Below are 16,719 nucleotides of genomic sequence, written 5' to 3'. Positions count from 1 at the left end.
TGTTCTAGTTTATATAATAATAAATGGCACTTAATGTACATTAATTTGTCTTTCTACTGTATTTTCCAGATACAGTGACACAGATTTCATCCTGCAGCAAGTCAGTGAGTGTTTCCCTGTAACCTCTAAATAATGTCTGTCCTTCTTTCTATATATATACATTTAAATGAACTGCTGATTAGAAAATGCCGCAGTGCTTTAATCACTTTCCTGCATTTTGTCCGTCAGAAGCTCGATGGCACCAAATAATACAGATAAGAATCTTAAAGGGCGGGTTATTTATAATGAGGCGAGCCGAGGAAGGGGGCAGATGACACTGTACTGTATTTCATGACCTTGCCAGCTCATTGGTTTGACTGGTAATCCACTTCCATAAAGAGAAAGTGGAGGATTTAGAGGGCTATCAGAGATTGCAATATATACCTTCTTAACACTTCGTCTGCCTGGGACTCAGTCTGTGTCTCTGTGACTCTAACAAGCTGACAGCTCTGCTCGGTTAAAGTAAGAACAACCTTCTCTCAGTCTGATATTGGTTCGGTTTGTTTAGCAGATGTTGTTTGCATGCTCATTCCTCTGCATGACAGCAGCTGTAAATACTTCATCTTGTCGGTACGTTTGTCAGGAAGTTGTATTTGTCTTTCTTCAAATAACAATTCGTCAGTGGAAGTAAGTTTGAAGGTATTTTTAAAGGTGAAGTCTTTGGTGTCGGAGCCTTCAGACTGTTTGATGATAACTCACTTGGTGATGAGGCTACGTAGAGTGTGACTGGTTTATGTTGGCGCTCAACCAAGAGATAAATCAATGTTCCAATTAGTTTGATCAGTGTGTAGCGATGGTAAAATGGCAAAGGTTCATGATTGCTTGATGTAGAAGTGCTTAAATAGGAAATTAAGTGCCGGTTATAGAGAATTTTAGAAATTTACACATTTCAAAGTTGGTGTTTAATTGATGTAAAAGTTGTTCAAAGTATTTTTAGTGTTGCAAAAAGAGACAATTTGCATATTTTTTGGTTTCTTCTCTGTTTCGTTCATTGTTTCAGCTCTTTATTGTTGTGTTCTGGGTGGTTTCTCTGGATTTCTGTGGTTTTACAGGGGTAGTTTTCGTCCTCGGTTTAAAAATGCTCCGACATGTGCTCCGTCTGCTGCCGAGGCAAACTTGTGATTTACAGTCTGGTGATGTGGTGTACTGAAAGGAAACACCACTACAACACACGGATGTGAAAATCGATCTGTCAGTGTTTATCCTCCTGTCAGCGCCGAGGCGTTCAGAGGGGAAACCTGGACTAATCTGCAGCGGCTGCCAACCTCGGTCCCTGTCTTCACTTTACACTTCACTTTAATCCCCACTCCTCCAGATTTAGCCTGTTTCTCTCACAAGTGTTCGAGTGTTTAGGCAACAGCAAAGCTTCAGGTTGTCTCCTATAGGAGCTTTTACAACTGTTTTTTTTTTTGTTTCTGTGATCACAAAGTTTTCTTTTAAATATCCCTTTTTCCTAATTTAAGAATTAGGTTTTGGTTGAATGGAAATAAATGGCACTTATTGGTTTTTTGCTTTCAGAGAGTTAGTGACAAAGTTTTCAGTCTTAGGAGGAAAAACTGGATGAAACTTCACTCTCTTTTTTAGTTTTTAACATTTAAGCAACTGCAGAACTTTATTTCACCCTTAAAAAACAATGCTCCTACAATGGAGGAACTATTAAGATGGATTTTGGCAGTTTTTTCTTTCTTTTAGGTATTTTATTTCTCTTTTAGATACAGCTTTTTAAATGTTATTGTACCTTCTTGTGTGAAACAGATGAATGTGAATCTGGGGTCGAGCCAGTGTCGAGTTATTTTTGCGATATGCTCTAATGTCTTGGCTGTCCCAGGGATGTTCTTTGGTGTTGGGTTACTGCAAAACCCTTCCACCCTCCTCCTCCTCATTTCCAGAGACAATCCCACCCATGACATCCCCCCACCCCCCCCACCCCCCACACACAGACTTACTTAAGACAAAAAAATCAGGGCCCAAATTTAACCCATCAGATATTATTCCATCTCCAGGGCAAATGTTGTTATGTCCTCCGAGTTTCGACTGTCCTAAAATACATTGTCAGCCCCGGAGATACCCTCCAACCCCCCAACCCCACCAACCCTCGGCCTGTCACTGGTTTAAAGATGTCATTTGTTCCTGGGCCAGCTATGTGTTTTAGGATGCCTGCAGTGGTTGTCGGGCATCTTTTCTTTAAAGACGAGCCTTCTGTCATGTTTTTCTGTTTTTTTTTTCCTCCATAATGAAGACGTTCGGAACAGCTGTGGCTCCAGGAATAGAGTCTTAATCCACTGCTCCGTCACAGCTCCTAAACATTACAAGCAGCTCAGGCAGTGACTATCTGGCCTCCGAGTACCTCTGGAAGTGGCCTGAGAGCCCTCAAGGTTGATACTCAAAGGGTTTACCCAGTCTAGTGGTATCTGTCCATGTAGATGGTTTTAGTTTTGTTCTGAGACCTATTTACTGAGATTTTAACACACAGTGCTGCTGTGATAAACCAAAGTATCTTGATGGTGGCATTAGATGAAAGTGTTGTTAGTGTTGAGACTACGAATGTCAACCTCATGGTGGTGAGAGAAGAAAAGTTAGGGGATCACCAAAGTCATTGAGCTTCATTGTCGGAATCTTGAATCTGTAACAAATGTCATGGCAATCCATCCAATGGTTGTTGATGGTACTGTCCGTCTGTCTTATGTTGGTTAGTCCACCACTTCTTCCAGTCTAAAACCTATCGAGAGCTTTCCATTAGCATGCCTGAAGAGATAGTTTTCATGCAGGCTCCATCAGGAGTAAAGGGGAAGAAAACAGCTCTCTGAATCCTGAATCGTTTTATGTTTTGGACTGCTGGTCGGCCAAAACGTGCAAGTTGAAGACATCACCATGGACTCAGAAATTGTGAATGGCACTATTTTTTAAATGGTTCTTTTTAGAGGCAAAGGAGGAAGTGACTTCACGTTTTTATAGCAAATCAAAACCTCCTCAGACAGAAGTGGTTACAGTGGTTTGTTGGGCTGTTGGGCCAACAAACCACAACCATGTTGGTTTCATTAACTGTGAACACGATCTTTCCCCAACACTCTTGTTCCCTATATCAATATTACAATTTGAAACTAATATTTATCCTCCACATTTTGACAAGTTACAGCCAATGTCCAATCTTTACATTCAACCTTGGGTGAGCAAAATTAAAAAGTAGATTTGTCAACAATTTTCAAGTTTTCTATTCATTTGGAACCAGGTTCTAATTGCATACCCAGCCTCATACAGTGTTGACAGCTGGTATGAGACGGGACCAAAGCTGATTGACAACTGGGCAAAGCAGGGAACTCACTTCAATTCACTGCAGGCTTAGTGTCACAGGCCACTAAATTAATAAATGAAACACAGTCATAATCTGTCTGAACGTTGGTGAGGAATTAATCTGAAAACATATATAACATTTTGGGGAATGGTCAGCATCAATGTTAAACAAAAAATTTTAAGTTGATGGAGAAAAAGACCCAACAAGTCTAAAAGTTATCAGCTATTTACAGAGAGTAACCCTGTAATGTTTATTACCCACAAGAAAACAAGCGCAGCAGAGATACTAACAATTGGCATTCAACATTTAGCACTTTAATGTACTCATGGTATGTAACACATTAGCTTGTGGAACTACTAAAAGGCTAAATTTAGCATGTCAACATAGATACAGTTACCATGTTATCGCTATCATTTTAACTTGCCAAAATGTGTCTGTTTTTATCCCAAAATGTAGTGTTTAACATGCTAACGTTTACCAAGTGCTGTAACATGACGGCATTTCACATTTAACATTCTAGCATGCTAGTTTTAGCATGTTATGTTAGCATTATGCCCGGGACACATTGCCTGCTTTGCGAGTGCTTGAGAGCCAGTATGCTGAACTGCTGTGTTTCCAAAATGCCAGTGTTGCTACTGCCAGCTCTAGCTTTCCACACCAAGTTTGCTTTGAATAACCGCCATCATTAATTGAATGTCTGATTTCCATCCATCCATCCAGTTTCTATTGCTTATCCAGGGTTGGGTTGCTGAGGCAGCATGATATGCAGGATATCCCACTGGTAAATTGAAAGGTTTTCCTTTTGGCTCAGCTCTTTACGTCTGCATCAATCCCCCTTAATCCCACACTCCATCCTACCCTTAGTCATGAACAGACGCCTGAAAACTCCTTTGCTTGGGTAGCAATGCATCCCCAACCCAGAGACAACAATCCACTGTTTTCTGGCAGAGACCCATCGCCTCAGACTTTGAGGTGCTGACTCTCATCTGGCTGCTTCACACTTGGCTGAAAACCACCCCAGTGCGGACTGAAGGTCACAGCCTGATGAGGCCAACAAAACCACATCATCTGCAAAGAGTAGATAACGCAGTTCAGAGGTTCCCATACTGGACACCCTTCTGAGTCTGGCTGCACGCTGATCCTTTCCATGGATATCATGAACAGGATCAGAAACAAGGGACAACCTTGGTGGAGTCCAACACCCACTGGAAACATGTTTGACTCTGTGCCAAGAATATGGACACAGCTTACACTTACAGCAGTGGCCCTGGTACCACATACTCCTGCAATAACCCCCACTGGGTCTCCTGGGGGACATGGTCATAAGCCTTCTCCAAGTCCACAAAACACATATAGACTGGAAGGTCAAATTCCATTGCACTCCCACATGGGTAAAGAGCTGGTTCACTGTTCGCAGAATCCACTTTGCTCCCCCTGAATCTGAGGACAGTCGGTCTGAACCTACTTTCCAGCAACATGGACTATACTTTCGCAGGGAGGATGAGCAATGTGATATCCTGATAATTGGAGCACTCCCTCCGGTCCCCCTTTTTGAAAACCTGTACTGTTGCTGACCTCCACGCGACATTGAAGAAGCATGTCATCCAAAACAGCCCCACAATGTCCAGAGCCTTCAGCATCTTAGGGGGAATTCAGTCTGTTTTAGATCTTACAAGAAACACTTTGACCTGCTAATGTTAGCTTGCTCTGCTAACATGTTAAAATGACTGAAAATCTTTAATGTGTAATGTTTAGCATGGTGGCTTGTTATAATACTAACTTTTAGCAGTAGTTTTACTTACATTTAACATGTTAGCATGTTACCATACCTTCATTTAGCATGTTAATATGCTACAATTTAGCATGTAAACATGTTAGCATAACATACCAACAATTACCATGTTAGCATGTTACCATACCTTTATTTTTAGCATGGCAATATGCTATAATTTAGCATGTAAACATGTTAGCATAACATGCCAACAATTACCATGTTAGCATGTTACCATACCTTTATTTTTAGTATGGCAATATGCTATAATTTAGCATGTAAACATGTTAGCATAACATGCCAACAATTACCATGTTAGCATGCTAATGTTAACATGTTAGAATTAGCCTCCAAAGTCATCTTAGGCTAAAACAAAGGAATTCAGTCCACAGTTTTAGTTTTAGAGGGATGGATCATGCCCTGTCAAAAGTTGGACAAGTGTAAATTTTGACCTCTTGGTGGCAGTCAAAGACAAGTTGAAGGGAGACTAGAGTGTCTGAACATAATTTCATGCAGATCCATCCAGTAGATGAGACATAAGAGTGTGGACCACAGAGTTGGACCTCAATCCCCAGAGCCAAGCTGCTGGTGTGGCTAAAAATAACGGTATGGTCCTTTAAGGCATTAACACGTCCTGGGTTACAAAGTTCAGTTCCATGAAATTTCCTGGAATTAACATGATGCCTTAAGATAGAATCAACATGATCCAAACGTGAAATGTGAGAGAGGTGGAGTTTCTACAGCAAGAGGGAAATAGAAGGAGGAGACGTGACCTCGAATGGAGTGAAGCAGTTTGATATGGAGACAGTACAGTGGACAGGGACGCCAGGACGTGAGATTTAAGTCAGTGGTGGAACATTTGTTCTGTACGGACGTCAGAAACCAACTTTACTAAGAATTTCCAGATATTTTTACCCCTGCCGTGTTAGCATTAAATTTGATATGCAAGTATTAAAATTGTTGAAACAGTTGAAATATCAGATATAGAGTGAGTGTATTCTGTTTCATCTCAATAAAAATAACCTCGTCAGAGATACTGTGTCGTTGCTCCTCTTAGATCTTTTCCACTAGTGCGGCTAAAATGTAAAGTTTGTCGTGTTGCCAGAGGAGGAGGAGGCCATGCTGTCTATACACAGGAGGATGGGCGTTGTTTTCATTTCTCTGGTCGTTTATGTTATTTTTACCCACAGGGAGACTGGACAGCTGATAGTGAACAATCGCTCTAAAGAACAGACAGTAGGATATTGGTTTGATATGAATGTAGTGCACAGAAAAACACAAATGCACCTGTGTTACTGACCCCATGTGGCCCACCATCATTTCCATTTGTTTTAACTCCTAGTTACTGTTGCCGGCTAAACTAAACATAAGTCAAAACTCTCCTTCCCTCTCCTTACTGCCACCATGAATATTATTAAAAAACATGACCAGCTGATCCCAGAGCTGAACTATCATGTAAATAACACTTGATGTTTGTCAGACTGCTGCAAAGGAAAGTCTCTTATTTTCTTCCGGCTCCATCAGTGCTTCATGTTGTACCTTTATGTCAGGTAGAGGCGACCACGAGCAGCAGATGCCCCACTTCCTGTGTAAACAGGAAGTTAAAAGACAAAACAAGTCCCTTGTTCCTTGTTGCTGAATGTGGGATCTTGTGTTTGTTTTGTGTGTCTTTTAGAGTTTGTAATATTTGTAGAAATCTGTTGTGTGAAATGGTGAACAATCAATTTATCACATATCCAGAGGTAAAAACATAAGTTTCATATTTTCTTATTTTTTGTTTTTCTACCAGATAACATCAGGATCCTGCAGCCAACATGGATGCTGAGTAAGTGAATATAATCAAATATAATATAATTTATCAGTAGCTCATGTTTATTGTCCTGTTGATGTTGAATCAGATGTCATTCTTCATGTTACAGGAATTTCTCATTTCTAAATATTGTCCATTTAATGTTTATGCAGCTTTGGCTTCTGAAAGCAAACAATGACACATGTGACAGAAATCACATCTGCTTAATGATCAAATAGATTTTCATGGCTGCAATAAAAGAAACTGCAACACAGATATGATAAACATTTAGTTTTTTTGCAAATAATAATAATGGATTTGTGAATTTTTTTATTTAACAAATCTACTAAATTATCTGATAAATTTCTCCCAGCCTGATGAATGTTTTTATGTCTCTGTCTGCAGGAAGAGATTGTCTGCGAGGCGTAAGCATACTCTGAAGGTAAGAAATGAACGAATAGCAAAGAGATGCTGATGTTTGTCTGATGATGATGATGATGATGATGATGATGATGATGATGACGATGATGTGATCTGCAGAGCTGTATGCTGGTGGTGGCGAATAATCTGTTGGAGGCTGAAGCAGGAGTGAAGGCCGATGAGAGGGAGAAGTTCCTGGCCGATAAATGTCCTCCTATCGAGCTGCCGTACTCCAAGGACGAGCTCTTGGTGAGAGGGAGCGGGACCGACTGATTGGTTCACACATATCCTAGATAACTCCCCTATTACATACCTCAGAACAAATGTCTATGTTTGTCTCACGCTCATTTCTGGCTGTTTCGTGGGTTTGATACGAGAAGAAAATATTTCAGGTCAAATGAATTTGGTCATAGATTTACAAAAACTCATTTTCTTTTCTCCTCAGGAGCTTTGCCAGAAACTTCATGAGCAGATTGACATCAGTGAGGAGGAGAGATACTCCATAGAGTTCAAGCTGAACATGGTTCTCAATGAGGTGAGACACTTCAAAGAAATTATATTTACTTTTATATTTTAGTGTCTTTTATGTTTAATGTCAACTTGTTGACAACATTTTAACCTGAATTATGGGTTGTTTTTCGCCTGAATGCTGCTCCCAGTCTTTCAGTTAGTCAGCTATAAAAGTGTTTTCTGAGGCTGGTTTTGGTTTCAGATGATGACAGAAATTTCATAGCAACTCAACGTCTTTACTGCAGAAATGAACCAAGGAGAAAATCTGGTCATGTCGTAGTAATTAATAATAATTTGACTGATAATAAGAGTCAATAATTATCCCTTGTGTCTTGAATCCTCCTGAAGGTCCGAGATCTCAACATAAAGATTGTGGATCTGAGAGGAAAGTTCAAGAGACCTCGGCTGAAGAAAGTGCGTATGTCTGCTGACGCCATGCTGAAGGCTCTGCTGGGCTCCAAGCACACAGTCAACATGGACCTGAGGGCCAACCTGAAGCAGGTCAAGAAGGAGGTGAAAGAGGAGGTGAGGAGCTCTTCAGAGTCACACAGATACTCTACACACTCATTCCTCTGAGCCACAGTTTAGTTTCACATCTTGGTTCCTTTGTATCTGCTGCAACTTTAAGTTTGTTTTTTAGAAATCCTACCCACTTTGAGCACTTGGTGCACAAGCAGACAGGAAGAATAATTTTGTTTGATTACAACTTGGATGGAGGCTCTGAGCCTCTCTTCTGATTGGCCGATTGTCTCTGAGTGATCCAATATAAATATAGCAGATTTCAGGTAAAAACACTCAGAAAACCAAATCCTGCAAGGTTTGGATGGTGGGTCCAGGTGGGCGGGGCTTGGTGACTGCTTTGTTGTGACATCACAAAGTTCCAGAAGTCCTGACGGCTGGTTTTAAGGCTCAGTTTCTGAATACAGGCTGTGTGCATTTCTCTGTGGACTGAGGCTTTGATACTTTCACAGTATTAATATAGAAGCTAGAGCTGATCTATAATCACACTACACATGGACACAGACCTTTACACTGGAGGAGCTTTAAATGAAACCACAAGGTTTGAAAAATCAGCTTTTAGTGGAACTGCAGACAACTCATAGATCACACATATGAAACCTGTGACAAGGAGCCACAGGAAGTTTATAAGTTTATCATATGTTATTTAATCGGAAAGGTAGTTAGTAACTACAGCTGTCAGACAAATGTAATGGAGTAAAAAGTACAATAGCTCCCTCTGAAATGTAGTGGAGTATAAGATAAAGTAGCACAAAATGCAAATACTCAGTTGTAGTCTGAAATTTATTTGAGTAAATTTACTTAGATACTTTCCAACACTGTTGTTTAAGGTGTTATGTTTGTGTCTGAATGTAAAGTTTGAGTGAAAACAAACAATGCTAACTGAGAGGAATTTGATTAGCGTTTTCTGAGAAACTTAATGTGGGAGTGACAAAAATTAAGCTTATCATCATTTTTCTTTTGGTAATTTAAAAATAAACTTCTTATTCACAGTTTTTTTCCTCCTCGTTTAACAGGTCATCATACAAACTAAAATAAATATTATCTGTGTTCACAGGACAAGCAGCTCCGCGACGTGGGAGACTGGCGTAAGAACATTGAAGACAAATCTGATAGGAAGAAGATGTTTGACAGTTAAACGTCGTCTGTCACTGACTGTTGGGCTTCAGAGTGATTTTCAGGACAGAGTTCAGGTCTAATGTCTTTGTCATTGAAGAGTTTTATTCCAAAATACTGCACATCCACTTGCTTTTATTGAACAGATCGATGCATGACAGTCGCGGAGGTTATACTGGTAAAAAATGTGTGTTTTAAGCTTCTGGTGCAGTAAGTGATGAATGGCCTTCATCTCCTCAATTGGTTCACAACTTTTTAAAAGTGATGATCAACTGTGAAAAACACAGGATTTATCTTCATACTTACCCGATATCCTCATATGCTTGCTTCAAAGCCTTAGTGTCACCAGCTGTTTTTAATTTAGGCAATTAAAAACAGTAGAAACATCAAGTCGAGTTGCACAGATTTGTACTTTGCAAAATCTGTGATGTGAGTTGAGACAGATAAGGCAGGGTTGGGTTGTTTGTGTTTTTTAGCTCTGTAGTTTTTGGATGTCTCATTTTGGAATAAAACTCTTCAGCTGAATTGAAGTTGCCTTCTGCTTTTGCCTGTGTTGACACTGTACTGTGATGTATTTGTACTTTATGTGCTGATGTCAGTTAGCACGGGTAGTGAATTAAACCTGCTTGTGTTCTGTAAAGGCTGAGTTACACTTCTGCATCAAAATGTCACAATGTGCCTTCTTCAAACCTTCACTAAGAGCTTTTCTATCACACATTTTCAATTTCTGCATTGAAAAAAAAATTAGCGGAAATTTGAAGAAAAGGGTTTTTTTGAGGTTTAATTGAAGATCTTTTAATTACTTCATCTTGTTGTGTTCTCATTGTATCTTAATAGAGTCATAGAAATGTATTCGTCTCAAACAATTTCCAGTTCACTGCCACTGTAAACTGATGCGTATCAGGAAGTGAACATGATTTTTTTTTTTCTTCAGGAGTGAATTTAAAATCCAGAAAAAGAGAGAAAAAATCATGTTATTTTCACCATCTTTTACTTTGGTGTGTTGACTAAGCAGAATTATTGTGATTCAAATTGGTAAACCCTCAGAATAGTTTTACGTTTATATGACTGTAGCTTAGCTTAGCGTAACAAGCTAACGGTCAGTAATGGATCAAATAAAGCAAAAAGCCAGAAAACAACACTCACCTGCTGGTGACTGTAACTTCACATTGCAGAAGTGTAATTCAGTTTCCAATCTGTACTGAACAACATCATGTCATCTTTTCTAAACTGTCTAAGCCGAAATGTGATCGACTTTTCTCCTCGTCTTGTTGCTGTCACATTAAATACGAAAGCTTCATGTTCATCCTGTTGGGAGTCTTGTTGAATTTGTAAACGCTTTCCTGTTTTGGTTCACACGTCTTCATTTTTAAATCACAGTGTCTGTGATCAGTTAAAAAGTCGGATCTTTTGGGAGTTTGGTCTGTTTCTCTGATTATTTCAGGACGATAAAATTTAGGTGACATTTGCATAATGCTAAACGTGAGGAAATAAGACGTAGCAGCTGTAAAAGCTTTTAAACCTGCCAGGATTGTTTAACATGACTGATAAAGAAAAATATTTAACCTAAAATGTCAGCATTTCTCGCACCCTGCGAAACTTGGACCATAACTTCTTTATAGTTAATGCTACACTTTTTCTGTAGCATTAGCTTCATGTTAATCCCTTGCTAATGCAACATTTATATGAAGATTTAACAGTCTTTCCAAAATGTATAAATTCTAAGCCTACAGATTATAAACTAATACTGATGTTTGAACTTTGAAATGTTTACACACTTTAGACAATTACCTGACGACTGTTAGCTAACCATTAGCCAGGATTGCTAACGGTTAGCTAAAGTCATCTGTAACAACAGACAGATCTAAACAGAAATGATTTTAGTGCAAATATTTATGCAAACTGGAAAAAATTACTATATTTACTACTAATTTACAAAAAATCTAAAAAGTCATTCTTTTACCTTATAGGCACAAATTTTAAGTTTATTTGATTCCTTGTTTTTAGCCTTTAAAAACTGTATGTTATCCATTGGGAAATCAAACTGGGCTCAGATTGAAATAATTGTGATTTTTGTTCCAATCATTGCATATAATTTGTCAGTTAACTTCTACAGCGGGCTGCTCAGTTTTGTATTATGTTAAATCTGTCATCATGAACGGAGAAGTCTTAGCTTTGTTTCCAGTCGTAGAAAATGAGGTGAGTTATTTACTTACGTGTCATTATATTTGGATGTTAGTAACGTTTTCCACATTAATCATTGGATTTTCTGTCATTTGTCTTGCAGATAAATCAACTCAAACACGACCTGGTGTGATTTGATTTGCCGCAGAGGTAAGTTCCTTCAGTTTCCTGTTGCTGTCAGATAAACTCTCTCCTCTCTGATGCTATGCTCACATTGGGCTGTAAATCTGTGACCCTTCATGTGGTTTGACAACCAATAAAATAAAAAAGCAATAAAACAGGCATAACATAGTTGAAGGGTTATTTATGTGGATGCTGGGGGAGTGGCGGTGGTGGGGGGTGGGGGGGGGTGGTTTCACTTTCAGCTGCTCCTCTGCTCGGGGAGGGACAGTTGTGTCACAACATATATATCAAAACCCTGATTGCATGCCAGTAACATGAAATTAGGCTCCAACAACAATGAATTTTAATTAACCTGTTGACTATGTTTTATATATCAGATTTTCAAATTATTTATAACTTTTAAATAATTTGGTCATCATTGTGTGTAATTAAAATTAATCATGTACTTTCTTTACACCTTTAGCATGTTGTTAAATATACGAAGGAAAACTTTAGTTCAGGCAAAACACTGAGGTCAGATTTCATCAAGTGTTTCGCTGATGCTTCACAGCTCATTCATTGGCTGTTTGGCCATCAGCTGACTGCAATCATTCATGCAGGTGTACAGGGTGGCAGTTATAAGCTGATACTCCTCACTGGTCAAGTTTCCATCCAAATATAACTCAAAGAAAATGCAATTTGATACATGTTTCCATTAACTACTGTTGTGTGAATATTAGGAGTTGGTGCATCAAGATAAACAGTTGGTGGCGCTAATTCTCAAATTGGTAGAAGAAGCTCCAGTCAAACCCACAACAATTGAAAACCATGTGGACTTGATCTCTTTTACTGACCTCATCTTGTTGTGCCCTCTTCTTCTGCAGTGGTTTAATGGCGCCACCTGGAGTATTAGCTCCACCAACTGTTTATCTCCATGAAACCAACTCCTAATATTACCATAACAGCAGTGTGTAGAAACAGAAATAATTGGCATTTTCTTTTGGAGACTTTTTGGAAATTTTGTAAAAATTTGTGCTAAATTTAGATGGACACTTGACCCCTGTTTACATACCTACCCCAGCCTCGTTCTAATGTGCGGTCATTTTGATATCGTTGATCAAGCACCAATTTATTTCTTCCACAAAGTCAGGTGACTGTTGTATTTGCCTGTCCATGATCCAGTCACTATCTTTCAGTCTGGAGTATGTGTTGACTGTCATGGAGCTTCTATGTGAAAACTTTGGTGTATGACAAGCAAAGATTTTAAATATATATTAGTATTATATTCACTTTTTGGCTCCTACATTGGAGGCCCCTCATCCCCTGGTTCTCGATCTGCTGTAGTTCTGCTGAGCAAACAGTCACACATCACACCCAGTGATGGCTGAAGCATATGAAACAACTGTCAGATTGTCAGACATTCGGTCTATGGGCTCAGGTTTCCTGGCTCATCCTGATCTCAACCATACAGTGTTACAGCACTGAAATCCCATGGTAATCCTGATCACGACAGCCTGTGATCTGCACTGACAGCAGAGTATGAGGTGCTTTTCATGTCAAAAAGAGGATGTATTTTTGGGGGACGCTGGATGGTTAAATATCGTTGATGGGATGTCAATAATCTGTATTTTTTACTGTGCTTGTCTCATTCCGTACCACATCTCTTTAACCCTTTGCACCAAGACTTGACAACCTCAACAATGTCTTGTGTATTTGGCTTCTCATTCCTCAGAGTTACTGCAGGTTATATTTGACCTCTGCTGACGGCTGTATCATATCCTCAGATGACAGCTGCATCTTCAATTAGACTCTCACCAGCCAGAATTAGAAATGAGATAACAGAGCAGGAGAGCCATCTGGAGAGAGGAGAGCTACAACAGTTTGCCTTATGCAATGTCAACCGCAATGACCCATCTTTTAACCTGTGGCAAAAACATCTCTCATCTGCCCAATGATACAGTATTCAAATTTTCCCTTACAGGACGTAAACTGTTGTGTCTGCCCTGCTCTGAATGAAAACTGTCCTCACAATTTACAGGTAAGAGACTCCTGAGAAAATGTTTATGCTACAAAAGCTCATTAAAGGTCCATATAATATAAAGGTGTGTGTCCATGTGTAGTGTGATTATAGATTATAGATCAGCTCTAGCTTCTATATTAATACTGTGAAAGTATCAAAGCCTCAGTCCACAGAGAAATGTACAAAGCCTGTATTCAGAAACTGAGCCTTAAAACCAGCCGTCAGGACTTCTGGAACTTTGTGATGTCACAACAAAGCAGCCACCAAGCCCCGCCCACCTGGACCCACCATCCAAACCTTGCAGGATTTGGTTTCTCTGAGTGTTTTTACCTGAAATCTGCTATATTTTTATTGGATCACTCAGAGACAATCGGCCAATCAGAAGAGAGACTCAGAGCCTCTTCTCTTCTGATTGGCTCACCGACCTGTTGTTACTAGAGCTCCAGAGAGAAGCCTGAGAGAGGAGATGTAAAACTACACTGAAATGGTTTTTAGTTCTTAAAACCACAAATATATCTTCTTATGGATCAACACTATAAATAATAAAACACAGAAGAGGAAAATATGGGACCTTAAATTAATTGCATGGTTGGGAGGCATTTCTGATACTAGTGTTAGTATTGGAGCAACTCTAGTTACAGATGAATCAGTGTCGGATTACACAGTATGTCAGCACAACAAGTTTGTTTTTCAACCGTAAAATGTCAGCTCAGGTGGCTTCAGGTCGCAGCAAAGTTGCTTCTGGGTAATTGACTTTTTCACACTTTGACACTGAGCGTCATGAGACTCTGGTGTATTGTATATTATGTGAGAATATTTAGCTGAGTTACATTTCTGGTGGGAAAGGCAGACGCAGTCCAACCTGCAGGTTTGTGTTCCAATCAAACACTGTAGCAGCTGATTTCACTGATTAGTTCATCCTCTCTAAACGAATGCTGTTAATCAGTGAAATCAGCTGCTCTCAATGTCACATCCTTTAGCACTTTAAAATTAAACAAGCACTGGCGTTAAAGCGTTACATTGCAGTCACTGGGTGATGCTTTTAATCACAGTTGAATAAGATGTCAGCAAAACATTTTGGACATTGTTAGACCTGTTTGAGCGCAGACATGTTTCAGTTTAAAATACAGTATTTCATCAGTGAATGGGAGCTGGTTTTACACCACAGCTTATGTCGGAGCAGTCCAGGTGAGACAAAAATTAAAGTTAGAACCTGAAGGTCATGTTCAAGAAAGCAGCTGTATTTATATTTCATTTAATATATATAATCCTCTCCTTCCAGTCCTGTGACCTGCTGGCTGGCTGCGATGACCTGATGAAGTGAGAGAAGAAGAAGGAAGTTAAAGAGCAGGTGAGTCTCCTGACTCATGTGACATCAACTTCTATCAATGGGTTTTATTTTCTCTCAAATTATTGGGTTATCCAAATTTTAAAATTTGCCTCGCATGATTAAATTTTGGGATTAAACAAACTAACAAACTATAAGAAGCAAAAGTGAATCAATAAACCATTCAGCAGCACTGGTCAGAGGTTAGTGTCTGTGGCTGCAGTTTTTCAGTCGACCACTAGATGGTGCTCCAACCTCCAAAAATACAACAGTTTGAGTGAATGGAAAAATCCTCACCTTTACCCTTTATGAAAAAGTCTACACATTTTTTCCACAACACCTTTGGCTCACAGTAGGCAATTCAGGTTTTTCTAACTAAGTTCCCCCCATCTTGGTGACTGTAAGCTTAACATATTAAAATCTTAACACCCACAACAGAATTTTTAGATGCTCACAAATGTCATATTCAGCAGAACATGTGTATTTTTAGCCATAATAAATTAATCTGCGGTGTATGAAAGGTTATGTGCTTGGTAAAACCTGTCATATTAAATTTTACCAAGACTGTCTTTATTCAAAAAATTTTAAACCCAAAACCCAACTTGATTTTAAACATTTTTTTATTCAAAAATCTTAAAATTCTTAATTAGATGCAAGTCTGAGCTGCAGTTTAAATTGTGGCAGCAGGGAGGCGCTATAGCTTCCAATAACATAATGAAGTTGTTGATTTTCGCTTCCAGTAACTCCTTCACAACTATCAAAGCATCCTAGTTTGACCGTATACCAAGCACTTACATGTTTGACCTTCCTAGTGATGCTGAAACAAACGAAATGGATGCTGCCAACTTCTGAACGCACCTTGAGGATGCATAGCCCTCCCCTCGTTTTGCAGTATGTGAACTGTGGTTGGACATTTTAATTTGTCTACTTCACACTTCCAAACTCAAACAGACTTCAACTTCTTTGCCCAAATTTGGCTTTTCTAGCAGCAGTAACTTGTTTAGATGTCACAGGTTCCGCTGGAAGATGAGTAAAACGTTTTTGATTTGAATCAGTTGAAAAGCTCCCGACGCAAACCTGAGTGAAGTATCTTTTTTAGGATAACAACATAGCAGCGTTTAACTTTTACAGTCTTTTCTCCAAAATACCTGCAAATTTGCCACAAAGAAAGTTAAGAAAGTTGACAAAGATGGAGGTTAGAACAGTGCAATGTATTTACATAAAAACACTAAGAAATGACTGTTAACTGAGGCTGTTAGGTGATAGGTGTTATTAGTGTTGGGTTGCTGTTCTGCAGATGACTGGTGTAACTGGTATTTATCATAATTATAGGTAAGATGCATTGATGAAAAAACATCAATAGTAATGTGTAGTATATTTAAAAACAAGCTACTTCACGTTGAATGGCAACATGTGGTTGGAGCAGCACAAGTGAGTAGCTGAAATATTGGATCAAACTGATGTTGTACAAATACCATGTTTAGAAACTAACAAAAAAAGAGTTATTGGAGTTTTCGTGAAATTCTGTCTGGTTGTAACACATTTGCCATACAGTAACATATATGTTCATATTAGAAACCCCTTAGAGACAAGCAGTAAATCCAACCTCAAACCATCCCTGTGGGTGGCG

General features: G+C 39.2%; 1 protein-coding gene across 1 annotated transcript; it reads left to right on the top strand.

Annotated features, from left to right (window-relative positions):
• Positions 1-381: 381 nt before the first annotated feature.
• LOC130175745 (troponin I, fast skeletal muscle-like) lies at positions 382-10,762 on the top strand. Its single transcript, XM_056386271.1, has 7 exons — positions 382-501; positions 6,892-6,927; positions 7,297-7,333; positions 7,432-7,560; positions 7,757-7,846; positions 8,170-8,346; positions 9,398-10,762. Exons 2-7 carry the CDS (start codon positions 6,917-6,919, stop codon positions 9,476-9,478), a joined length of 525 nt encoding a protein of 174 aa, XP_056242246.1. The 5' UTR covers positions 382-501; positions 6,892-6,916; the 3' UTR covers positions 9,479-10,762.
• The last annotated feature ends 5,957 nt before the right edge of the window (positions 10,763-16,719 follow it).

This window comes from Seriola aureovittata, chromosome 10, assembly GCF_021018895.1.
Source record: "Seriola aureovittata isolate HTS-2021-v1 ecotype China chromosome 10, ASM2101889v1, whole genome shotgun sequence".
Classification (NCBI taxonomy): Eukaryota; Metazoa; Chordata; class Actinopteri; order Carangiformes; family Carangidae; genus Seriola; species Seriola aureovittata.
The sequence above is the reverse complement of the archived record's forward strand: the minus strand, read 5'-3'. Positions and strand labels throughout refer to the sequence as shown.

Bases quoted from the DNA above. Each gene is read 5' to 3' on its own strand.
- LOC130175745 (XM_056386271.1), top strand. The intron at 7,561-7,756 runs GTGAGAGGGAGC...TTTTCTCCTCAG, and splicing joins ACTCCAAGGACGAGCTCTTG to GAGCTTTGCCAGAAACTTCA. The intron at 8,347-9,397 runs GTGAGGAGCTCT...CTGTGTTCACAG, and splicing joins AGAAGGAGGTGAAAGAGGAG to GACAAGCAGCTCCGCGACGT.